The sequence below is a fragment of the Microcaecilia unicolor genome, chromosome 2, assembly GCF_901765095.1.
Source record: "Microcaecilia unicolor chromosome 2, aMicUni1.1, whole genome shotgun sequence".
NCBI classification, from domain to species: Eukaryota; Metazoa; Chordata; class Amphibia; order Gymnophiona; family Siphonopidae; genus Microcaecilia; species Microcaecilia unicolor.
The window spans coordinates 439,940,845-439,966,609 of NC_044032.1; the positions used below are offsets into that span (position 1 = coordinate 439,940,845).

Below are 25,765 nucleotides of genomic sequence, written 5' to 3' on the forward strand. Positions count from 1 at the left end.
AAATCAAATTCAGAGTGTAGGCACAGAAGACCGACACTGTTTTGTCCCACCCATGATGTTTCTGCTCTAAGAGCAGCCTGGGAGGAGACAGAGGGGCAGTCAGGCAGGCTTTAGGACCGCAGTGCGACCGTCACCTCTCAGGGTGGATGCAGCAGAAGGAGGAGAGCTCCAGACATGGGAGGAGGAGAGGCAGAGGATAAAAAGCCAAGGGTATAGGCGAGGAAGAGGGAGAGAACGAAAGGGGGAAGGAACATTTATAATCATCCTCCCTTAGGAACTACAAGGCCGGTACACAGCTCCGATGAACATGTCAGTGTTAACTTTGCAAGAATACGAATTTGAAAAGCAATTCAACGAGAATGAAGCCATCCAGTGGATGCAGGAGAACTGGTAGGTCGGCGCCTTACTTACAGTGTATGACTTATCATCAGTGCTCGATTTGTGACCGTGTGTAGCGATTAAGCATGATTGGCTTCTCGGGGTAAGCCAGAGAGAGAGAGAATATCCCTAAAAATTGCGGCGATCGGGGCAGTAGAACGGTATCATGACATGTGTGTTGCCTGTAATTGTGATAGGGCGCAAAAGCAAGCGAGCTGAGGAAGCAAACGTGCAGTGAATGGAGCAGCCTTGAATCCGTGATGTGGGTCGGGGGAGGAGGGGCAGTGCTGAGAACCTGCAAGGGCTGGGAGGACTTACCCGGCAAAGCCTACGGGGGGGGGGGGGGGGGGGGGGGTGGACGTGAGGGGAGAGGCAGCCTTTAGGCGATTATTCATCCTTTGCCTTTTCCTCTAAACAGTACTCCTGAATTTCCAGCTAGAAGGGGTTTTCTCGCAGGGTTAGGAGTTAAGCGTTATCCAGCTTCAGGTGGAAGGGAGAGTGAATGAATGAATTTTCTATCTTTTTAAGGGAGAGCATCGATTTCTCCTTTTCTATTCTCTCTCCCTTTCCTGCTTGGGCTGCTGTACAACAGCAGCATTGTGCATCTGGGCTTTGTCGGTTTTTCACTCCCCTTAATTTCACTCTTGAGTTTTTTTTTTTTTCTTTCAGTTGCTGCTTTCTCTGACCTCTCTCTCTCTCTCGTTTCACAGCTAGACCCCTCTAGTCATTTCATAGAAGGAAGGGAAGTGTGCTCAATTCTCCTCCTTCCAAGGAGGCTGACCTCATCATTCTTAGAGCTTTGTGGTCCTCATTTTTAAACTTACATCCTAAAGCCATGTGGTACTTGTATCCCCAGATTCCGCTTGTTGAAAAATCATCAGGTTCTATAAAGCATCAGCATAGGGTTGTCAAACAGGTCTGGTTTTAAGATCTGCAGTCTTGTAAGCTGTGCTACTCAGTATTCAGAGCTGGTACAGTACACATAATGGGGAAGGGGGAGCATTGATGTTTGGGGGTGCTGAGAGCTCCCATGACTGCTCTCACCTGTTGCGTTGGACCTGAGTAGCACTAGGAGGGGCATCAGATCACAGGGCTCAGGCTGATTCACCCCTTTCTGCTACGGCTGCTGTCCCTTAGGAACCACAGCAATAATGAGCAAAGCACCAATGATACACACCAGGGAGTCTTCAAGCCTATGCTCTCTTGAAGGCCCTGCTGCTCCTGCCCTGTCAGATGAATTCCATATGCCCCCCCCCCCCCCACAAACACACACATATACACTTTGCCTACCCTGTCACTGGATTTGCTGAGAAGCGGTTGCTGTGACTCTGCCTTTGAGGAGATTGTAAGCTAAGGGCAGATGGCTGCTTTAATATCCCTAGGATGCTCCAGCGACATCGTGTAACATTCATGGGAGCTGGGGGGGGGGGGGGGAATTTCCCTCTTCCATTACATGGTGCATCTGGTTTTTCTGGGAAATAGGCACTGGCACACTTCATATGGCACATGTGCACCTGTCCATTCATACAGGTGCAGGTACACTGGCCCATCCTTTCTTCCATTGCTTGCCAGCCCCTCCCAGGGCTGCAGGGAGCTACTGCTCTCGCCTGCCGGTTAAGTCTTCTCACGCCAGTGCCTTGGCATGGGGTTTATTTGCCAACATGAGTTTATGGGATGGGTTTGCTTGACTAAGTATACCCCACCACCTTACCTCCCTTACCCTGGCTTAGTTCAGAGTTAGAAACAAGCCGGGAGCTGGCAGGGCTGTCTTGTGTTATTTACTAGTAAACAGGGCCTAAAGTATCTGAGGGTTCCCTCTGTGCCTGTGTGTCTCTCTTCCCCCAACCCTTACCTCCAATATAGAGTACCCCAGAGCACATATCGTACCACTGTATACGGTATGCTGGAAGATTAAACCGCATCCCCCTGCTGACTAAAACAGAAGGAAAGCTAGCCTGTCTGATTTTCAGGATAATGACAATAAATATATAAGTGACAAATTTGCATACATTGGAGACCTGGATGTTGATGCAGAAAGATACGCATTAGAGCTACATGCCGATGGCTGAACGCGCAGCTTCTACCATGAGATTAGCAAGAAAATATTGTACGGCAATGCAGCAATTTAATGAAAAGCAAATTCAAAGCGCGCAGAACTTGCACGTGAATCAGGGAAAGCCTGCTAGACACGTTTGTAAGAGGTCTGAGGTGTGAGGGCAGCTTCACTGTGCGCATGTCTATAGAAAAGTGCCAGCACACATCTGTGCAAATTGGGGGGGGGGGGGGGTGGAAATTCTATAAATGGTGCTGAAAAAATGGGTGCCGGGAAAGATAGACTTTGATCACTATACAATACTATAAAGGGTGCATGTCTTTACAGAATAGCACTTAGTCCCGATTCTCTGGGCACCAGACTTACGCTTGCTGAAACTTGGTGTAAATCCTGGTTCCCAGGTTGGATGTGCTACCCTATTATTGTATAACACTGCATGAAAGTTTGGTATACCCCTGACCTGCCCATGCCCCTCCAATGGCCATGCACCCCTTTGGACTGTGCACTGTGGGATTTAGGTGCCCATCATTATAGAATAGCACACAGCCAGTTGCGTGTGCAAATCCTAATTGGTGCCAATTAATGTTAGTAATTGGTAGTTAGTATCCACTTATTGATGGTTAACAAGCATGTTAGCAAATTAAGTTGTGTGCACATCTCTGGAGTGCACCATATATAGAATCCAGGGGATTCTGCAAATAAAGGTTGGCCTCGCAAAACTTTCTTGTGCATACATTTTTCACAAGGCTTGTATTTAGGCAGAGAACAACATGTGCAGATGACACGCTCACAGTGAAGCCACTTCTTACCTCTGCACACAACTGTTACTTTTAAAGTTACAGGTACTTGCTTTGGTCACAGGAAAAACTGGCAGTGAATCCCAAAAACTTGCCTAAAAATCCTGTCAAGTAATCCTTCTACACTGCCTTGGACCTTGGCAGTAAAGTTTTTGCATGGTGCGTGCATTAAAATCCCCTGTTTACTTTTGTGCATTGCCGAAGGATACCTAATTCCCTTATTACCATGTATTTTAATATACTGTGCACTCATGTGTACTATACACAAAATTGCTGATCTGCTGTGAGTGATCTATAAACTATCTTTAAAATTGTCTGAAGTACCTGAAGATTAGAAGGTGGCCAATGTAACGCCGATTTTTAAAAAGGGTTCCAGGGGTGATCTGGGAAATTACAGACCGGTAAGCTTGACTTCAGTGCTGAGAAAAATAGTGGAAACTATTATAAAGAATAAAATTAACATAGCATCTTAGTAAGTGATGGCAGATAAAGACCTGAGCGGTACATCCAGTCTGCCCAATAGTCACAGTCATTATCTATTCATGATTATATCAACAATGAAATTGATATTATATACTTGATTATGGTTGTCTTAGTTGAAAGCCTTTCTTATATTTTATATACAATTGTAATTTAGAATTCCCCGCTCCTTTTTTGGTGGCCTAAGGAAGAGTTAATTATGTTTTTTTTTCTTTGATTTTTCTTTGAATTTATTGCTTACTCTTACTTCGTTTACTTTGTGTTTCTTTCACAAGTATGTATTTTGTAATAAGTTCTAAATATCATAATTATGGAACACATCGACAAAACATGGTTTAATGGGACAGAGTCAGCATGGATTCAGCCAAGGGAAGTCTTGCCTGACCAAATTTGCTTAATGTCATTGAAGGTGCAAATAAACATGTGGATAAAGGTGAACCAGTTGATGTAGATTTTCAGAAAGCTTTTGACAAAATTCCTCATGAGAGGCTCCAGAAAAAAATTAGAGAGCCATGGGATAGGAGGCAGTTTTCTGTTGTGGATTAGGAATTGGTTATTAGACAGAAAACAGAATAGGGTTAAATGGCCATTTTTTTTTGGGGGGGGGGGGGGAATCCTTTTTTTCTTTAAGAGCAGCAACTGAAGACTGCAAGTTTTTAATATCTGTCTCAGGGCCCCATTTACTAAGGTGTGTTAGTGTTTTTAGCACACCTACCCTTAGCGCACGCGCTAACCATGTAGGTGACTATAGGGATATTGTAGGCACGTACATGGTTAACGCGCGTACATGATTAATGCGCGTTAAAAACGTTAACACACCTATAACACTGCTTAGTAAACAGGGCCCTCAGTTTGCTCTGAAGTAGCCAGATACTCTTTGTCTATTAGATTCTAGCTTAGTAGTTATTGTATCCATTTTACTCACAATCAGAGAAGTTTCTTGGGTTGATTTAGACACTGTTGTAGTTAGCAACTGAACCGCCTTCCAGATATTTTCCAGCGAAGCCAACGTGGGGGAGGTAAGATCTTGTAAGGCTCCCGAGGTAGAGCAAACAGAGAACTTTAACAGAAGGTTGAACCTTTGAAATATTGAATTTCTTCCTAACTCGTCTTTTATGACCCCAGTGGATTTCCCCCACTTCTGTTCCTCCAACGAATAAAGTTTATTATTTGCCTGCTTTGGTTAAAGGGGAAATGCCAGAGTCTGGACCTCTATTTCCTCAACAGGATATCAATGACTTACAGAATTTATTAGCTACTCTGGAGGACTGTGCTACTGCAGTGACTTATCGTGCAACACTTTTGGCGTCTTGTGTGTTTGAGCAAGATCTTAATGCAGTCGTAAGATTGTTCTTTTATAATTCACAATCTTTGTTTTGTGGCCAAAACATTTTCCTTTGAGGGGATTGTAAGCTAAGAGCAGATGGCTGCTTTTATACCCCTAGGACTAAAACCACACAGGATAGAAGAAAGTTACTTTTAGCTATGAGATCTGAGAAACGTGCCTTAGGTGCATCGTACTTGTTAGCGTTTCCTTACAAATGCTTAGTACATTACTTGGGTGTAAAATATGTATTTTCTGACCCTCAGCATCTGAGAGCCTTTCTAGATATGAAGAAGATCTCCATTGGTGTAACATCTAAGAGTAACGACTAGTGGTTATAGGTGGGTTATGTTGTCTTATTTATCAATAGAAATCAAACAAAATAAAACATGGAAAAAAAAATAAGATGATACCTTTTTTATTGGACATAACTTAATACATTTGAAAGCCTTTCTTATATTTGTAAGTTATATCTTTTAAGTTAGGCCGTTCCCCCCTCCTTTTTTGGTGGTCTAAGGATGAGTTAATTATGTGGAGTTTTTTAAATTTATTGCTTACTGTTACTTTGTTTACTGTTTCTTTCACAATTGTGTGCTTGTAATAAGTTGTAAATATCATAAATACAATATAGGAAAAATGGTTATTTTTCTCAATTGAGGAGGGTGAATAGTGGAGTGCTGCAGGGATCTGTACCAGGACCGGTGCTATTTAACATTTATAAATGAGCTGGAAATCAGAATAAGTGAGGTGATTTATATTTGCAGATGACACAAAACTATTCAAGGTGGTCAAAACACATGCAGATTGTGAAACATTTCAGGAAGACCTTAGCAAACTGGAAGACTGGGCATCCAAATGGCAGATGAAATTTAATGTGGACAAATGGAAAGTGATGCATATTGGGAAGAATAATCCAAATCCTAGTTACCTGATGCTAGGGTCCACCTTGGGAATCAGCATCCAAGAAAAAGATCTAGGTGTTGTTGTAGACAATACACTGAAATCTTCTGCCCAGTGTGCCACAGCGGCCTAAAAAGTAAACAGGATGCTATTATTAGGAAAGAGATGGTAAATAAGACCAGTAATATAATGCCTCTGTATTGCTCCATGCTGCAACCTCACCTTGAGTATTGCGTTCAATTCTGGTCGCTGTATTTAAAAAAAGATATAGTGGAATTAGAAAAGGTTCAAAGAAGAGTGACCAAAATGATTAAAGGGATAAAACTCTCATAGTAGATGACGGCAGATAAAGACCTGTACGGTCCATCCAGTCTGCCCAACAAGATAAACTCCTATGTGCTACTTTATATGTATACCTGACCTTGATTTATCCTTGAAATTTTCAGGGCATAGACCGTAGAAGTCTGCCCAGTAGTTGCCCCACCTCCCAACCACCGGTGCTGCCACCCAATCACCGCTAAGCTTCTGAGGATCCATTTCTTCTGAACAGGATTCCTTTATGTTTATCCCACACATTTTTGAATTCCGTTACCATTTTCATCAGGCTAAAGAGGTTAGGACTGTTCAGCTTGGAAAAGAGACAGCTGAGGGGAGATATGACTGAGGTCTACAAAATGTTGATTGGTGTAGAACGAGTAGTAAATTGATTAAAAAAAATTTTTTTTTTAACTTATTCCAGATGTACAAAGACTAAGGGACACTTGAGGAAGTTACATGGAAATACTTTAAAAACAAATAGGAGGAAATATTTTTTCACTCAATGAACAGTTAAGCTCTGGAACTCTTTGCCAGAGGATGTAGTAAGAGTGGTTAGCATATCTGGGTTTAAAAAAGGTTTGGACAAATTCCTGGAGGAAAAGTCCATTGTCTGCTATTGAGACAGACATGGGGAAGCAACTGCTTGCCCCAGGATTGGTAGCATGGAATGCTGCTGCTAATTGGGTTTCTGCCAGGTACTTGTTACCTGGCTTGCCCACTGTTTTGGAAAACAGAATACTGGGCTAGATGGACCATTGATCTGACCTAGTATGACTACTCTTATGTTCTTATGTCTGCAAAATCCTAAGTGGCATAGAACTGGTAAAAATGAATCGTGGTTTTTTTTTTCTTTTTCAAAAGTACAAAGACTAAGGGACACTCAATGAAGTTACATGGAAATACTTGTAAAACAAATAGGACATATTTTTTCACTCAGCAAATAGTTAATCTCTGGAACTCGTTGCCGGAGGATGGGGTGACAATGGTTAGCAAATCCTGGGTTTAAAAAAAAAGTTGTGAAAAAGTCCATAGTCTGCTATTGAGAGAGACATAGGGAAGCCACTGTTTGCTCTGGGATTGGTAGCATGGAACGTTGCTACTAATTGGGTTTCTGCCAGGTACTTGTGACCTGGATTGGCCACTGTTGGAAGCAGGATACTGGGCTAGATGGACCATTGGTCTGACCCAGTATGGCTATTCTTACATTGTCATATGATTTAATGGGCACAGAATGTACAAAGGGGTTCAGTGCAGAAGTTAATGTGCATGTGTATGTACATCTTACAGTAACCACATGCTTCTGCATTATGCCCCCCCCCCCCACCTGTGCATGCAGCTCTACATCATGTATGTCTTGTTGTGACTGTCCTGAGCATCTGACTAGTTGCGTGTGCCTCAGGACAGGGCTGAAAACCAGTGCCTTCGAATTCACCTTAACATGCACTCCAGAGGAGGTCAATATTCACAGCGATTTAATCAACCATAAGTACATAAGTAATGCCACACTGGGAAAAGACCAAAGGTCCATCGAGCCCAGCATCCTGTCCACAACAGCAGCCAATCCAGGCCAAGGGCACCTGGTGAGCTTCCCAAACGTACAAACATTCTATACATGTTATTCCTGGAATTGTGGATTTTTCCCAAGTCCATTTAGTAGTGGTTTATGGACTTGTCCTTTAGGAAACCGTCTAACCCCTTTTTAAACTCTGCTAAGCTAACCGCCTTCACCACGTTCTCCAGCAACGAATTCCAGAGTTTTAATTATGCGTTGGGTGAAGAAACATTTTCTCCGATTTGTTTTAAATTTACTACACTGTAGTTTCATGCCCCCTAGTCCTAGTATTTTTGGAAACTGTAAACAGATGCTTCACATCCACCTGTTCCACTCCACTCAATATTTTATATACCTCTATCATGTTTCCCCTTAGCCGTCTCTTCCTGGTGGTTATGGTTCCTGGTGGTTAAATCACCTGTTTGGGGCTAACTGCTAATTTTCAGTAGCACTTAACTGGTTAGTGCCATTGAAAATAACCGGTTAGCACTGAGCTGAAAATTGGCTATTTGGGGGGCATTCTGGGAGTGGAGTTGGCACTTGGCCAGTTAAGTGCGGATATTCAGCACTTAACTTGCCAGGTTAATTGCATAAATAGGACCACATAAGTCAGTCCTTTTTTTAATGTGATAACCCATAGCTCATTAAGTGCAGAATATCGCACTTAACTGGCTTTGCGTTACCCAGCTCTGTAAACCCAGAAATTTAGTGCCGGTACCCGGACATGGCCCAGCTTTGAGGGGTCCTTTTAATAATGTGTGCTGGAAAATGGCCTGCTCTAGTGTAGGCACGTGTTTTGGATGTGCGCAGATCCTTTTTCTAGCCTGCCTGTAAAAAAATGCCTTTTTGGTGGGCCAAAAATGGACGTGCGCCAAAATGAAAACTGACATGTGTCCATTTTGGGTCTGAGAACCGCCACCCATTGACTTGGCAGTAAGGTCTCACGCGTTAACCGGGCGGTAATCGTCTACGCGTCTACAGCGCCAATTACCGCCCAGTTAGCACCGCACATCCGAAAATAAATAATATTTTTGGACGCGCATAAAAAATGGTATTACCGCCTAGGCAGTGGTACCTCCACATTGACGCGCGTTGTGCGCACGTAGGCACCTATGCGGCTTAGTAAAAGGACCCCTGAATTTCCAGGTTTAATGCTGGCGGTGGTCAGCAAAACGCTAATCGGCGTCAGCTGAATATTGGGCCCAGAGTATTTGGTAGCCTGCCCTAGGTGAACTTGCCAGTAGTAACGGGTTATAACGTCATCGTCCTTGCCCTTCACTTTCTCTGTGTCCTGAGCTTCACATTGGAGTATTTCAGTGCTGGAAATAAGTGCAAGTTTGGACTCTGCATGTGAGGCTGCTTTTGTGTCCAGGTGAACTCCTAGGAAGATGGGGCCTGTTTCCTTTACACAGTGCATTTCTTTGAACACAAACATGAAATCCTACCTTTTGGAGTGGTACATTATAGATGATTGTATTTATTTTTCTCCTGTTTTCTTTTTCTTTTTTTATGTTTGGTGCATGCTGTGGTTTTGCAGTGTCAGTAATTCTTTGGAACCAGATGAAATCTCAAGAGACTTGGGGGAATGACCTAAAAAAATCACTCACATCCCTTAGACATGACAAACTGCTTTCAGTCTGTGCAGCCAGTTTTTAAATACCCAGCAGCAGAAATATTTCTGGTTAATTCCTATTTTTACAAATAAACTTTATTTATATAAAAGATACAGTACAATGCAATAATAAAACTATTCTGCTAGATAACTTTGTAGCTCATTGCGGATTAACAAAACGAGAACTGGTCATTACTAGGAATTACAGTATCGTCATAATGAAATAAATCATACCAATATCCTTATATATTCTGCAACAACCTTTAGTTCTGTGGAGATAACAAGATCTTCAAGAAGTCTAGGCAAAGCCTATGGAATTTACATTACTGATCAATTTTATATATATATATATATATATATATATATATATATATATATATATATATTGTAATATCTGTAATCCTGGTAGCAGACCTTCAGGGGTGGTAGGCTCCCTTCAGCAGTCCACAAACAAAGTCCTTCCAGACAACATAGCTTTTATTTCCAAACAGTTTATTTCCCCTCCTCCACAAAATCTCAGTTTAAGGGGGTTAAAGTCCCATTCAGTTTCCAAAATAAAGCAACAAGAAAAAACTTCCCTTTAAATCCAAGTTCTCCCCCAGTTCAACAGTCTGGGTTTCAGTTTTAAAAGTCTTTCCGCTTGGGTGGTTGCAGAATGGCAGTACACCGCCCACAACACAGCTAATTGACTCCTGTGACCACCCACTGCCTTCAGTCCCTGCAACTCTGCCCCAAAGTACAATTACAGTCCATGTCAACTGGCTCCTCCAAACCTGGTGTGTTGTTCTCTCCAGTCTCTCCTTCCTCCAAGCACTCCATTAATTCTCCTTCTCTGCTAGGCTGTTGGTTGGAGACCTCCTCCCCCTCCCAGGTGGAAGGAATCTTGTATTGATTTCTAACCCAAGGGTATTGAGCTTTGTCATCCCTGCTCCCCCTTCTGGCCCTCGCCTGCCATAGCAGCTGCTCTTTCCAGTCCTTTTCCCCCTCCCTTCCACGTGGGGGCCATACCGGGTTTTGGGACCTATCACCCCGATCCCTTCTCTCAGGGCCTTGTGGGGAATGTAGTCTGGCCCCATACCTCCTCCTGAGCTGCTTAGACCCTCCAACCTCCTTACAATATATAATGGAGTTAACGATAAAATTTTAGTTTTTTCTCCATTAAGTTTCAGACAATGTAACATTATCCAATTTTCCACTTGAAACATGTCTACTCAATTTGCGTTTAATCTCAGAAATTACATCAGGTAATGTAATTAATAACACGATCACAAGGAATAGGAGGAAAGTTTCCACAGATAAGAAAACCAGAAAGGAAACGCGGTGACGAACCAAAAGGAGGAAACAGCCAAGGAGTCCAAACTTTGTTATTCAATATTTCTTGCAGCCAGATGCAAAGCTTAGTTTCCTGGCATCAGTTTTGTGATACAGCAGACCCTGATACAGGCAACATCTGCTGAAACATGGCCATGTCAGGTCATTTGATTTTCTGCAGTAAATATTGAATAACCAAGTTGGGCCTCGTTGGTTGTGCCTTTCTTCCTTTTTGGTTCATCACTAATAATTTGATGCCATCTGCATAAATGAATACTTGAACCCCCATCCTTTTTCAAAATATTTACCCAATAATCTCATCAAAACATTGAATAGCGTATTTTTATTTAATTTCTTATATTTATTTTATTTTTATTTATTTGTTGAATTTGTATCCCACATTTTCCCACCTCTTTGCATGCTCAATGTGGCTTACAATACGTCATGAGTAGTGGAAATGCATGAGAAAGAATACATTTAGTAATAACAGAAGGATTTTGGGTAACATGATAATGACAGAACATGATAGTATTTTTTAGCAAACATAATAAGATATATATAAGAAATATATAAAAATTATATAAGAAAATATACATTTAGTAATAGCAAAAGGATCTTGGGTAGCGTGATGATGAGAAAACATGTTAATATTTTGGCAAGTAGATATAGTGGAGGCAGTTCTGAATATGTGTACAGGAGTTCATATTTGTTGATCATTGTTGTATGCTTTGTTGAAGAGATGAGTCTTCAGTAGAATTCGGAAGTTAGCTAGTTCATGGATCGTTTTTAAATTACGTTGCAAGCCCAAATGTTAATCGAAGCGCTGTATATTCAGGTACAGTAGGTATATTTCTGTCCCTGGAGGGTGGAAGTCTGAGTCTGTACCCATCACATCAGGTGTACAAGTTTTTGCTTTTATTTAATGCCAGGTTATATAATGCACCAAATATAACCCAGCTCTCAATATACTTCAATCTACTTCACCTACATTTATATAAGAGGATATAATTCCACTTGTTTAGGATCCTTCAGACTTCCTATCACCATCATACAGGCTAATAACGTGAGCCAGGCACTTTCATGATGGGCAGGTATTCCTCACTCGATCCATCTCAAATTTTAATTATTTTTCTCTTATATTTCATAAAATCAATTCAAAATTGAAACAAATTGAATCAAAAAGAGCACTTAACTCAATGCTGAAAATTCGCTTTATCTTTCTTCTTTCATTGACATGAATTCATGTTTCGCACCTAGTGCTGTATCAAGGTAAATCTCCTCAAACAGGTCTGGAAACAGTTCACTGCTTTCTCCATCTTGTTTAGATAAAGCGAATTTATTCAGCATTGAGTTAAGTGCTCTTTTACATAATCTACTGTCCTGGACTGCGCTGGATTGGTGCTAGTCTTTCCAGTCTACTGTAAGCCACTTTGAGCCTGCATTCTGTGGGAAAAGGTGGGGTAAAAATGCGATAAATAAATAACTATCAGTTGTTCATTGTTAGGTTTCAATTCATCTCTCCTTAACCACTCATGTGTTCATTTTTGATCAAGGAATGGTTCCTGGAGTAAAACTTTGTTTTTCCCCGTTGTACTAATGCATTTGCTACTTGTTGTTCCTCACTTGGGGGCCCTTTTTTTTTTTTTGCAAGCTTAATGCATGCTAACAGACATTAGTGTGTGCTAAGTGCCACGTGGCCCATAAGTATAAAGTAGGACATGCAGCATTTAGAGCCGGATTCAGTAAATGGCGTCCAAATATGGGTGCTGAAAAAAAATTGGTGCCCAGCGCTGATCTATAAAGGGAGCTCCGGGATGAGCGTTCTTTATAGAATAGCATTGGGCATTGAATTAAGCGCCCAACTTTGGCGCTTGAGGACTTATATCAACTTAAACCAGGTGTAAATCCTGGCGCACAGGTTGGGCATTCATCCACGGTATTTTATAATACTTTGCAGAATTTTCCAGAACGCCTGACCCACCCATGCCCTTCCCATGGGAATGCCAGGCCTTTTAGGGTCAATGTTTGCCCTGCAGCCGGGAAATTATTCCATTCTGAATTAAAGTTGGTTTCTTTCATCGGGATCCCTTTCCACACAGATCTCTGCAAACAGGAATTATCTTTCACATAATATGTCCATCGCCGAGTGGGGCTGCTCTTTAATCATCTCTTTTGGATCTGAAGGTGAAGTTCTGCTCTACTCCTTACTTCGATAGCAGGCAGAGGAGCGAGTGAAAACTCTTAATCACTTCACTCTGGACACATGCTCAAAACTCAAGGGAGGCATGCCCATTTTTTCTGTTCTTCACATGTCAAAGTTTCCTGATAGTTCCATACTTGCAGGAGGGATAGAGGTGGGAGGAGGGTGGGTGAAAGGGTTATGGATTTGTTTTGTAATTGTACCATTGTTAAGCTTTTTGGCTGTTTCTATTTTGCTGTTTGTATGGTTTGTGTTCTTTCTTGAAATAATTAAAAAATATTTAAAACAAAAAAAACCCTCATTTCTGGGAGTGCCCATGTCCACACCCCCTTTTGAGTTGCACGCTATAAAATTTAGGCACATTTTTTTTTGTTACATTTGTACCCTGTGCTTTTCCATTCATGGCAGGCTCAATGTGGCTTACATGGGGCAATGGAGGGTTAAGTGACTTGCCCAGAGTCACAAGGAGCTGTCTGTGCCTGAAGTGGGAATTGAACTCAGTTCCTCAGGACCAAAGTCCACCACCCTAACCACTAGGCCACTCCTCCACTTTATAGAATGGGGCCCAGGGCAGATTCAGGCGGAAACCCAAATGAGTGTCAATTAACAACAATGGCTCATCAACTAATTAGTTTGTGTGCAGATCTGGGATCCGTGCCCAAATTTGGTGACCTATATAGAATTGGGAGTTAGCACTTAAATGCAGGGGCCATGCATAGGCATATGGTGTTACAGCTAGCTACTTTTGTCCCTCTGCAGCCCTCAGCTTTGGTGGTGCTGGAGTGCGGTGTATAGCAGCAGATTGACCGTCTCTTTTCTCTGTCCTATGTCATTTGTAACTGTTTTCTGATTTTTCATTCTTTCTTTCTCCAATTGGAATTGTATTGTACACCGCTCGGATGGTTTGCCTTTGAGCAGTATATCAAATTAAGGGGTTCTTTACAAAGGCACGGTAGCATTTTTAGCAAGCGCTAAATGAAATATATGGTCGTCTCTAGCATATGCTTTTTAGGCAGCCTTTGTAAAAGGCCACTATCCTTGGACCTAGTTGCATGGGTGGGGCAGACTGTATTTGGATGCACGCATTTATGTCTGCTATCGACACGGTGTAAGTAGGTGTGCTTAAACATAAGCATAGAGATGCCAACTTAGGCTAATATTCTATAATAGAATTTGTGTGCCCAGATGCCATTATAGAATTACTACTGACTGCATTTAAGTGCCAAATTTCTGCCCTCAACTACAAATTCACACAGCCATCCAAAATCCACCACACATGGTCTGGGACAGGCAGAACCATTGTAAATATCTCATAAGGGGGACACTAAAATCAAATGGTGTGCACCACTATACACTGAGTTGGTATGGTCCTGAATCCAGGAAGATATTGTGCTAATGAAAGGATCCTTACACACACAGAGGGCAGGTAATCAAGAGGACCATTTCTGGGGATCTGATAAAAAGGGACTGTCGTATTTTCCCTCTCCATGAAGTCATGTGAATCGGTTTCAAGAACGATCTTTTACAGAATCTGTCAGGGGAAAGGGGAGTTCTTTGTTTAGATCTTGGAATCAAAACTGGAATATTCTAGGAGTTGGCCAGAAATGCCTTGTTTGTGAAATTAACTCTCCAGCCTCTTCTGGGTTTTGGTTTAATCTTTTAATAGCGACCTCTTTCTGTTCTGGGCATTTCATTTTAATTTAAAATTTTCAGTCCTGCTGTGACATTCCCAGCATTAATATTCAAAGTTAATTACATTGTATTATGTTCAAATACTGTACAAATTCACACACATCTAAAGACATACCGGTAGCTGTTCTGTGTACAAGGGCTGTCTAGTGGGAGAGCTCGTGAGACTTGTAACCTCAAAGCCTATTTTGCCAGTCACTTTGTTGAATTTGATGGACCACCTATGGCTAACACCAGGCAGTATTCAGAGCAACAATATTCATGTTGTTCTTTTACAGTGTTAAAGCACTCAAACTGGGATGAGATTTTCCAGGGGTGGTGTGTGTGTGTTTTTAATACAGTATGGACTAGATTCAGTAAATGGTGCCCAAATTTGGGCGCTGGAAAAAATTGGTATAGAGCACTATTGTATAAAGAGCACTCAGTTAAGTGGTTTTTACAGAATAGTGCTTAGAGCTCATTCCTGTGCCAGTCTTTATGGCAGCTGAAACCTGGTGTAAATGCCAGCGCCCTGATCTTTAAGAAAATTTCTTGCTAGAGAAAAAAAAGAAGAAGAAATAAATAAGGACAATTACATGTTTTGAAAGTAATTGAAGAGGATTTGTGTTTTATGGATCGATGACGATTATATCTTCACCCTAATTTGATATGGCTAAGCTCATTGCCTAAGGGTTGAATCATTTATTTATTTATTTGTTACATTTGTATCCCACATTTTCCCACCTATCTGCAGGCTCAATGTGGCTTACATAGTACCGGAAAGGCGTTTACAGGTTCCGGTGTGAACAAATACAATGTGATGTTATAGTAAGATGAAGTTTATGTGGCAGAGCGACAATAAGAATCGTAGAGCGGTAGAGTAGAGTTATCATGCGGTTCTGATGGATCCAACAATATTTAAATATATATGGATTTTTAAATTGGACATTAATGCCTTTGGAGTTAGGTGTTAAATGAATATATAGCACCCACCACTTGGCATTTTGGCGCAGGAATGGCGGTATTCTATAACTCCACGTGCAAATTTTTGGATAGCCTCTACCATGCCTCCGGCCATGCCCCCCTTTTGAGTTTCACAGTAGGGGATTTAGGCACACAAGGTTATAGAGTAGCGTGCACGCGCAAAATCTAATGTCAGCAATCAATTATTACAGTTAATTGGCATCAGTTTATTGCGGTTAATGGCTTGTTAGTTAATTTGGGTGGATATCTGCATTAGCTTCAGGGATGGTATAAGTGGTTGTGTCTGAACCTAGGCACACTTTCAGCTGGATATGCTCATATTCTTTTCTTTATAGACTATGCACTTGCTTAACCTCTTATCCTAGGCACCCTTTTGTAGCAGTAAAGGGTAAATACCACTTTTCGGTCTATATATTACCGTCAGAGTAGGAGTAAACCTTTGGTGCCTTCAGCCTGTAACAGCCTTCCATGATGTATAGTTATGATACTGTTGAAGACATTCTGGGTTCCTTAAAACTTCATCGTTTATTATGAAGTAGTATGTTGTGGGTTGAAATGAGTGTCAAATCAAGGGCCCAGACCACACCTTTAATCCAGGTATTTGCATGTGGGCAGATGGATACATTACTAGTGGGGTTTAGTCCAACCAGTATCTAGTTACAGGGCACCTTGGGGGTTTGGTATATGGCAGTGTAACAGCCTATTACATATTTGTGCAGTTCACTGTTTGTTTTTAGGAATTCAGACTGATTCTTTAACTTTGTATTCAGGCTGCAGCATGGAACAGAGGAGCTGTATATTGGTTGGGAGCATTAAGTAGGCTAAAAGGACTTGCCCAGGATCATATTTTGAGCCAGTGCCAGAACTGGGAATAGGGCCTTTTCAATCCAGTGTGCTAAGCATTGGACTCTAGACTATAGAGTTGTACCTGGAGTACTGCCTACCAGTTGGGCCCCTGGATTAAGGTGATGTTCCTAATTCAGACTTTTTTTTTTGCTTTAAAATTACATTTCTAGATTTGTCTTTCTCTCTCCCCCCCCCCCCCCCCCCCCCAAATAGTTATGGTTACACAGTACTTCGACCTAGGGGGTCTACTAAAAGCTGCTTTGGAATGATAGAGAAAAGTTGGATCCTATTCCCACTTATCCCAGCTCTTGCTTTACATTGTAGATTATAAGAAATCAGGACTGATTTTGTGGGACATCTTTATCTAATTCAATAAAGTAGTCACTGTCCTCAAACCCCCACTAACAAGACTCATCATATCTGGTATGAAGGTCTGTTCACAGACACATCTTGGGCTTTTGATAAGGAAAATAGATTCTTGTCATTGCTGGGTGCCATTGCTGTATTCACCAATTTAGAAGTATTCACATTTTGTTTCTAGTGGGTTGGTTAGAATTACAGAGGCTTGTGTTATGCTAGATTGAAATGCTGATCATCCTGGGTGTCCTAGTTTTTCTAACATACATACATAGTAGACATTTTGACAACAACTTAATTGTGACTTCACTGTTTTCACTGAAAACCACTTCTTTGATTTGTTGTTGTCTGTCTTGAGTAAGATCTGTAAAGCTTTTCAGATAAAGTACATGACACATTGTGTATATGCTCAAATTGAAATTGTTGACTAGCTTAAACGAGTGAGAAGCAGGGAATGTATAGAAATATCTGCCCCAGAAAACAAGTTTCCAGGTTTGTTCTATTTTTAATAGATCGCTCATTAGAGAACTGTCAAATAGTTTCCAATGTTACTTACAGATATGTAGTCGTAAAGACTGAAAAGAACTACATTATTAAAATTAGCAAAGGAAAGTAGTGAGAGAAAAGAATGAAGTATAAGTGTTCAGAGAATTTAGAAAATCTAGAAGATTTCTCCAGTAGCAATTTTTGTCTCTTGTCTCCCAGGAGGGACTGAAGGCGAGAAGGAATGCCTTTGCATTGATCTTATGTACAAAACACATCTTGAAATAGGAAGATCTTGTGGGCCTTTTTAAAATTCTAGTGCCAGTGTTCTAATCTCAAAGATATAGGCAAAGAATTCCAGAGGGTGGAGCCTGTTACGCTGAAAATCTTTGTCCTGATATTATCGAGGCAAGTGATATGAAATGAAAGAATGACTAACAGTTGTGTTATGAGGATTGTAATGATCTAGTAGGGAGTATAATGGGTCAATAATTGAGAAACATCACTCTGGTTCACCAGTCTATCTTATGAACTAATATCAAAAAAGTTTTTTTAATGTCAGATTCTGTGGATAACAGGTAACCAGTGTTCATTGGAGTAAGGGGGTCACATAATCATATTTGTGGGAGTTAATGATTAGTTTTACAGTCATGTCTGTACTATTTTGTAAATGCTGGATGTATGAATACCTTTGAGAAGGGCATTGCAATAGTTGAGTTTGCTAATGATGAAGGAATGAACTACAAATCAGAGTTCTCCCTGTGTGAATAGATGTCTAAGTAGAGCAAACTTAAGTTTGTAAAAACAGGAGTGTATTAACTCCTGTTTGATATCTGTGGTCTAAAATGTAAATGCTTATCTAGAAGCATACCCAAGATTTATGGTTGATCCGAAGAATACTGTGGCTCCTGCATTCATAATTGGAGCCGAGAGTTCGGGCATGTTTTTCCGGGTGAATAGGACACCTTGCATCTTATATGCGATCTGGTCTAGTTTATTATTATTTAATGTGGTGATATCCCGGGGGGAACCACAGTCAAGGGTACTAACGATCTGTATATTGTCTGTATATATGAAGGGAGTAAGATCTAATGATTGGATGGGACTAAGAAGAGAAGCCTTAAAGATATTGAAGAGTACAAGTTTGGGACCTTGTGGGACATCACATGAGCAGCATGTTTGCCTGAGATTGTGAGTCATGCCAGTGAACTACACTTGTAGGTTATACAGGTGGGAAGAAAACCTACTATAAGCGGTACCGGTAATGCCTATTTCGTATAGTCTGTGAAGTAATAGTTCATGATTGATTAGATCAAATGCAGCATATAAGTCTAAAGATAAGAAGTATCACTGTCTTATTCTGGCCAAGATGGTAGTGTATAAAAGTAGTAATGCCTAAAAGAGCAGTCCGTGCTATAGTGCTGTCAGAATCCTGTCTGATTTAGATGTAACGTATTCATTTTATGTACGGAAACTTCTAATTGTTCGAGAACTATCTTTTTTTCTGTTATTTTGATAATGAAAGAGAGATTGGAGGGATCTAACATATAGATGACAGCAGATAAAGACTTGTACGATCCATTCAGTCTGCCTAACAAGATAAACTCATAGCATAAGGTATGATGTGATACTACATATATATATATACTTGATCTTGATTTGCCCTTGCCATTTTCAGGGCACAGACTGTAGAAGTCTATCCAGCACTGACCATATTCTCCAGCTACTGAAGCTGAATCTGTCCAGCCTTAATCAGGGCACTGACTTTGCTTCCCAATTACTGGTGTTGCCAACTAATCACTACTAAGCTTCTTTGGTTCCATGCCTTCTATACAGGATTGTTTTGTGTTTATCCCATGCATTTTTGAATTTTGCTACCATTTTCATCTTCACCACCTCCTGTGGGAGGGCATTCCAGGTATCTACCACTCTCTCCATGAAAAAGTATTTCTTGACATTATTCCTGAGTCGTGCCTCCCCCCGCAATTTCAATTCATGTCCTCTAGTTCTACCACCTTTCCGTCTCTGGCAAAGGTTTGTTTGTAGATTAATACCTTTCAAACATTTGAATGTCAGTGTCATATCATCCTTGTCTCTCCTTTCCTCCAGGGTATACATGTCAGGTCCTCGAGTCTCTCCTTGTGCATCTTGTGATGCAAACCCCATACCATTTTCATTACTTTTCTCTGAACCGCGTCAAGACTTTTTACATCCTTAGCAAGATATGACCTCCAAAACTGAACACAGTATTCCAAGTGGGTTCTCACCAACAACTGGTACAGGGACATCAACACCTCCTTTCTTGTGCTCATTATACTCCTCTCTATGGAGCCTAGCATGCTTCTGGCCATGGCCACCACCTTGTCGCGTTATTTAGTCATCTTGAGATCCTCAGACACCCTCACCCCAAAGAACCTCTCCTGAACTATGCTTAATAATCTCTCTCTTCCTCCTATTTGGTACATCTTCTTTGGATTTCTGCACCCCAAGTGCATCACTTTGTGCTTCTTGGCATTACATTTTAACTATTCCCTATAAATAAATACTCTTTATTACAAATTGCTGTTCAAGTCACATCATAACAATTCATTCATCCAACTCCATTCATTCACCGTTAAAGACCTCATAGACGCGTACAACAGTGTTCATTAATAAATACCATATTACTGATTACGTTTTAACTGCCAGGCAGGCCTTTCACCAATCTGAAGTTCCAAGTTTGGAATCCTTGATTTCTTGTTTTGTTTCATTATTTTTTATTAATTTTAAATATAACATCCATCCAAATACAGTACAGAACTTCCATTCCATGAGAAGAACCATATGATAACAAACATATAACTAGATTACTGTCAAAGTTCAAAAATTCAAAGTAAGTATACAACAGGTATACAAAAATGGAAGTTGTATAAAAAGAAATCATAACTTAAAAGGAAAGACTAGGGGCAGAGGGGAAAATTAAGAAAGGGAAGAAAGGGGAAAAAGGGGAATCAAATATTGTGCACAGATGGCTAACTAGTAGAATTTGATTCCAAATATTGCTGCAATGTGAACCAAACTTTATGACGAGACATCTGGAAATGACCAATCTTGGCCATACAATATTTATGAATTTGTAAAACATTATTCCACCAAAAATGCAGATTAAGTTGTGAATTATTCTTCCAGTTGGATAATATATATTTGAGAGTTATTGCTATCAACGTGTCAAAAGGTTTAGAGTCATACCCATCCAAAGTGTGATCCAACGTTATTGACCCAAATATTATCTTTGAAGGAGTTAGAATTTCAGTGAAATTAAATAGAGAGGAGAGAATTTGCCATACTTTGGACCAAAATCGGTTAGTATTTAGCATTCAAAGAGTAAATGGAGAAGAGTCCCTTGATGTTCCTTACATGACCAACACAAATTATATTTCAACAAACCTGCAACCTTCATTTTTTGAGGAGTCCTACACCAGAGCAATGAACCTGGCAACGGCACTGAGTTCACATGCTGCTGGGACGCCCAAATCTCCTCCTCCCCCGAAACAGGCAAGCTGGGAGCAGGCTTTCACGGGCTGTGAGTCAGCAGGACTGTTAAAAAAATTTTTTAAAAGCTGCAAAAGTCCAAATGCAGGTCATAGACGCCCCTCCCTAACTTGGAAGCGAAGGACTTTCAAAGCAATTGCCCCTCATGTGGGGAAAGCTACAAAAGTCCAAGTGCTCGCCAGAGACGTCCTCTTTTGGGTTTGTGAGTGAAGGGCGTCCAAGTTAGGCACTTTAAAAGGACCAGCTGTAAAGTTTGTATTTTTCCCTTTCCTTCCCTGAGAAATGGTTTGCTGAGGAAGACAGATTGCTAGTTACTATACACTCGCTCAGCTGGAGGCACAAACAGCTCACTATTTATTCAACAGATATCAGAGACTGTGCTTCTTGTATTATTGTTAAATGTAATGATCATTTTTGCAGGGTAATGAATACCATATTTCACTCCCAGATCTTTGAGGCGAGGTCTCATGGCCAGAAATTGTTTCCATTTAAACACTGAAGTTTTTGAAAGGTCTGCCACAATAAGGATTTTCCGACCTTCAAGAAGTATGGATGACGATCTGGCTGCCATAAGGATTTGTAGAGTTTGGGTAAATCGAAGCAGTTTAGCCACTACAGGTCTCGGTGTTTTCATTTCAGGATGAATTCTCCCCGGCGAGCGATGAGCCCATTCAAATTCTAGCCCACAAAGGAGATGTTTAGCACTTCAGGAATCCATTTTTTAAGGAAGCAGATGGTATCAGATCCCTCCAGTCCTTCCTTTAATCCCAAAATACGGATATTATTTTGGCGACATCTATTTGATAAATCCTCAAGGGATCTTTCAAGGAACTGAAACTGTGCTTCAGATTTAATACGAAAACTTTCCAGATCAACTGCAGTTTGCTCAGTTGTGTTTTCCACCGCTTCAAGTCTGGAGTTAAAGTCATTTACCGATGATGTCAGAGAGGTAAGTTCGTTACCAAGTTCACAAGGTTTTTCAAAATGCTTCATAGTTAATTCTCTCAACCCTCTAACCTCCTCCAACAAGAAATCCGAAGTAGAAAGTGGCAGTTTAATGGCCATCTTGTCAGGACTGAGAGGATCGCTTTTTGATCTTTTGGAGCCTGGTAACGGTACGGAGGCAGGATCCTGCTTCACTGACTTCGAAGGAGACATAGTTTAAACTTATATAAAGCAAAGTAGACAGATATATAGCAATAGCCAGGTAAAAATGATCTTTCCACAAGAGGGGAAAGGGAGAGCCAGTTGCCTATGCTGCCATCTTGTCAGGCATCCTCGTGCCCTCGTGCTAGGGTGATTGCTGAAATTGACTGGCTGTCTTTGAACATATTATGCCAGCTCTGTTGGTGCTTCATTGGCTCTCTTTTTTTTTTAGCATACAACAGAATAAGGAACCGATTTTAGCTTCTACAGTGCTAACAACTGGGAGTCCTGTACATCTGATACAAGTATTATTGTTGTATGGCTCCTCTCATAATCTGAGATTAACATATACTGGGCAATTCTAATAACTCGGTGTGAGTTTAGGCTCCCAGGTACTGTGCACTGAGCGCTAATTCTATAATGACATCTAGGCACAGATTCCATTATAGAATACTAGCATAAATTGGTATCAATGGGCTTGATTATTCAATGACCAGGAGAGGCTCCTGCCCATTTAAATCACATGTCTGGGACTACCTAGGCATTTTCAACGGCACTTAAATCAGATAGTGCCACTAAAAATTCTCGGTTAGCACTCAAACTGAGACTGGCTATTTTGGGGCAGTTGTGGGGGTGGAGTTGGACACTGGCACTGAGGGGGTCTTTTACTAAATCTTAGCTCGGGTTATCTGCAGCAGGGCCCATTTTATTCCTATGGGCCCTGCTGCAGACAACACAAGCTAAGCTTTATTAAAAGATCCCCTGAATTTCCAGATTTCCAGAGCTGGCTAATGCATAGCTGGTTAAATGTGATATTCAGCACTTAAGTGGCTAAGATGGCTGCATAAATAGGATGGTATAAAACGCAGTCCTATTTTTATACAGTAACTCATAGCTGTTTAATTGCTGAATATCGCACTTAGGGCCCCTTTTACCAAGCTGTAAGGAGTACCTGTCGAAAAAACTCCAAACAGCTCAAAACAATGCAGCCAGGTACATATACAAAACCTCTCATTTTGAAAGTGCCTCCCCTTTATTAATCAAATTACACTAGCTTCCCATCAAAGCGAGAATCACCTTCAAATTATGTACCCTTATCTTTCAAATCCTAAATGGCACAGCTCCAGACTATATGGTACTATTAATAAACTTACCGCAAAGAAACACTAAATATTGAACTATCTCAGACTACACCTCCCAAATTGCAAAAAACTGATCTACAGAACTGTACTCTTCAGACTTCACTTGCATAGGAACCAAATGGTGGAACTCCTTACCACCCAAAATAAGACATATACAGGAATATAGTAGATTCTGCAAAATCCTCAAATCGTTCCTATTCAAACAAACCCTCACAAAGAACAACCATATCTCAAACAACTAATTAATACCTGAATTGGTTATTACTCTATTTACCGTTAACTTTCTCTTTGCTTCATGTACAATTTCTCATTCATAATAGATTTTTTTTATTTTTAATTTTATTTATAGCTTTTGAAAATAATACATTCATATCACTATAAATGCAAGGTTTAAGATTAAATTAAACAATATTGTCATATCAATGAAAAAGGAAATTAAATCATATACATAATGACCAGCATATTTGGGAGAACAAGATATCAGAAAATTAGAAAGGAAATAAATTCAATCAACCAAGGTGGAGAGCTTTGTCCACACACAAGCAGGCATTAACAGTATCATTTCCTATGTTGTCATTCAGGGTTGAACCTTCCCCTCTTCCTTGGCTTTTATAAATGCAGCCATTTTTTGAGGGTCTAAGAAAACGTAACTCACATTTTCAAGTGTAACCAGGCATCTGCAGGGAAACTTCAGCATATACAATCCGCCTAAGGCAGTAATCCTTGGCTTTAAAATTAAAAAATCACGACGTCTTTTCTGAGTGTCCCTGTTGAGGTCTGGATAAATCTGAATTTTTTCCCCCAAAAATTTGGCTTGCATATGCTTGAAATACAAACGGAAAATATTATTTCTATCTACTTCAAAAGCAAAAGAAACTATAAGAGTCAGTCTTTGTGTCACTATCTCTAGAGAGTTCTCCAAAAAAGCAGTTATATTTAAGTCAGGTGGAGGTTCTGGTAAACCAGATTTAACTCCAAAAATATACTGCACCTTGGCAACTGGTGGTAAAGCTTCCTTAGGAATATTTAAGACTTCTTCCAAATATCTTTTAAACATGTCAACTGGCGGAATTAACGGTATTTTAGGAAAATTAAGAAGTCTAAGGTTATTCCTTCTTGCTTGGTTGTCAAGGTATTCAACTTTTTTAACCAGTATCTCCTTATCCTTAAGCATTGTAGTTGATAAATTATGGAGAAATTTAATTTCACCGTTCATTGTCCCAATTTGTTCTTCGTTTTTCTGTGCTTGAGAAGCAGTAAGATTCTGAGAAATTTTAAGGGAATTTATATCGTCTTTCATAACATCAGTTACCTGGAGTAGGTTGTTGTTCATAGCCTGAATGGCGTCCCATAGGCTCTCAAGAGTAATCACTGCAGGTTTTACTGGTCCACGAATACCTCCGGAGGCACTTCCCGATTCGCTGGTGTAGAGAGGGTTTACTACCCCTTCTTTCCAGGTAGTAGTCACAACTGGGGTCGCCATTGTAGAGGGCCCTCCTCTCACAGTCTGTCGGCCTGCCTCTTCGGACGGCTCAACAGGTTGGAATCCCGCTGCAAGCAAACTGCTTCCGGGTCGTGGAGGGGCAGAGAATAATGGCGGGCTTAACGATGCCCCCTCGATACTGCAGTCCGGCGATCCAACGTCGGAGCTGGCCTTCGTGTGTGTCTGCAGCTCGATTCTCTGTACTCCGCAACTCTCGAGTGTCAGCTGCCGGGGAGTAGAGCTTACGGGAGCTGAGGAGGTTAGCGTCACCGTCTTCCCTTTCCTCTTACCCATGATGTCCGTCGGGTAGGGTAATCTCAACCTAGAGCTTAACGAGAGTCAGGAGCTCAGAGACCAACATCCTCCTCGGACGCCATCTTGTTCCATAATAGATTTTTTTAAATGTTAAACATCCATAGTTATCCCAGTATGTTTATGACACAGTATTGTAAAATTGGATTCTTACAACAAATTATTTTCTTATGCATTATTCTTTGTTTTGTATCCTATACTGTTTATTGTAAGCCACATTGAACTCAAACTTGTTTGGGATAATGTGGGATATAAATGTCAAATAAATAAATGTCCAAAAGCTCCCGTTGTTTCACTTCTCTGAGTCAGATGTGACTTTTCTGCCTAAATTTGCACAAATGCGTGAATATTTTATAGCATACATGGTTATCTCGCAACTCTGCCTTAGGAATATGAACTTGTATACCCCAGGATTCTATATGGTTCCTTAATTTCTGCGTGGAAAGTGAAGCATATTCTGTAACAATGTGTGTAACTTAACTAGCTAATCAGTGCTGTTAATTGGATATTAACAAGCAATTATCAGCACAAATTTGCATTAAGATTTATGCGCACAACTTGCTAAGCATATTCTGTAATGTGATGTGCCTAAATTCTAAGGGGTGTGGCCAAGGACAGGGCATTTCTAAAATCTATGTGCATTGTTATAGAACACATCTGCTCTGCGCCTAATTTAGGCGTTGGGATTTATGCCATGTGGCCGCGACTACATTTGGTCGTGTGGAGAGGCGCTCGGTGTTATTTTATATACCACGTGGAAATTTAAGCTGGTTCTATAAAATTTAGGCGTATTTTACAGGATACACCTAGGCCTATTTTTTCCTGCACTATATTTTCAGGCGCCTTATGTAGAATCTAGGCCCTTAATGCATAAATGCCTGTGCTAGG

At 40.7% G+C, this 25,765-nt stretch overlaps 1 protein-coding gene across 2 annotated transcripts in view; it reads left to right on the forward strand.

The window, feature by feature from the left end:
- Positions 1-242: 242 nt before the first annotated feature.
- ELOVL6 (ELOVL fatty acid elongase 6) overlaps positions 243-25,765 on the forward strand; it is a 151,223-nt gene continuing 125,700 nt past the window's right edge. The window contains exon 1 of one of the 2 annotated variants that reach the window (XM_030190856.1): positions 243-390. In XM_030190856.1, the coding sequence (XP_030046716.1) occupies positions 302-390 (89 nt within the window). In that variant the 5' untranslated portion in view covers positions 243-301. The remainder of the gene's footprint in view (positions 391-25,765) is intronic. The other variant, XM_030190857.1, reaches the window with a different exon arrangement.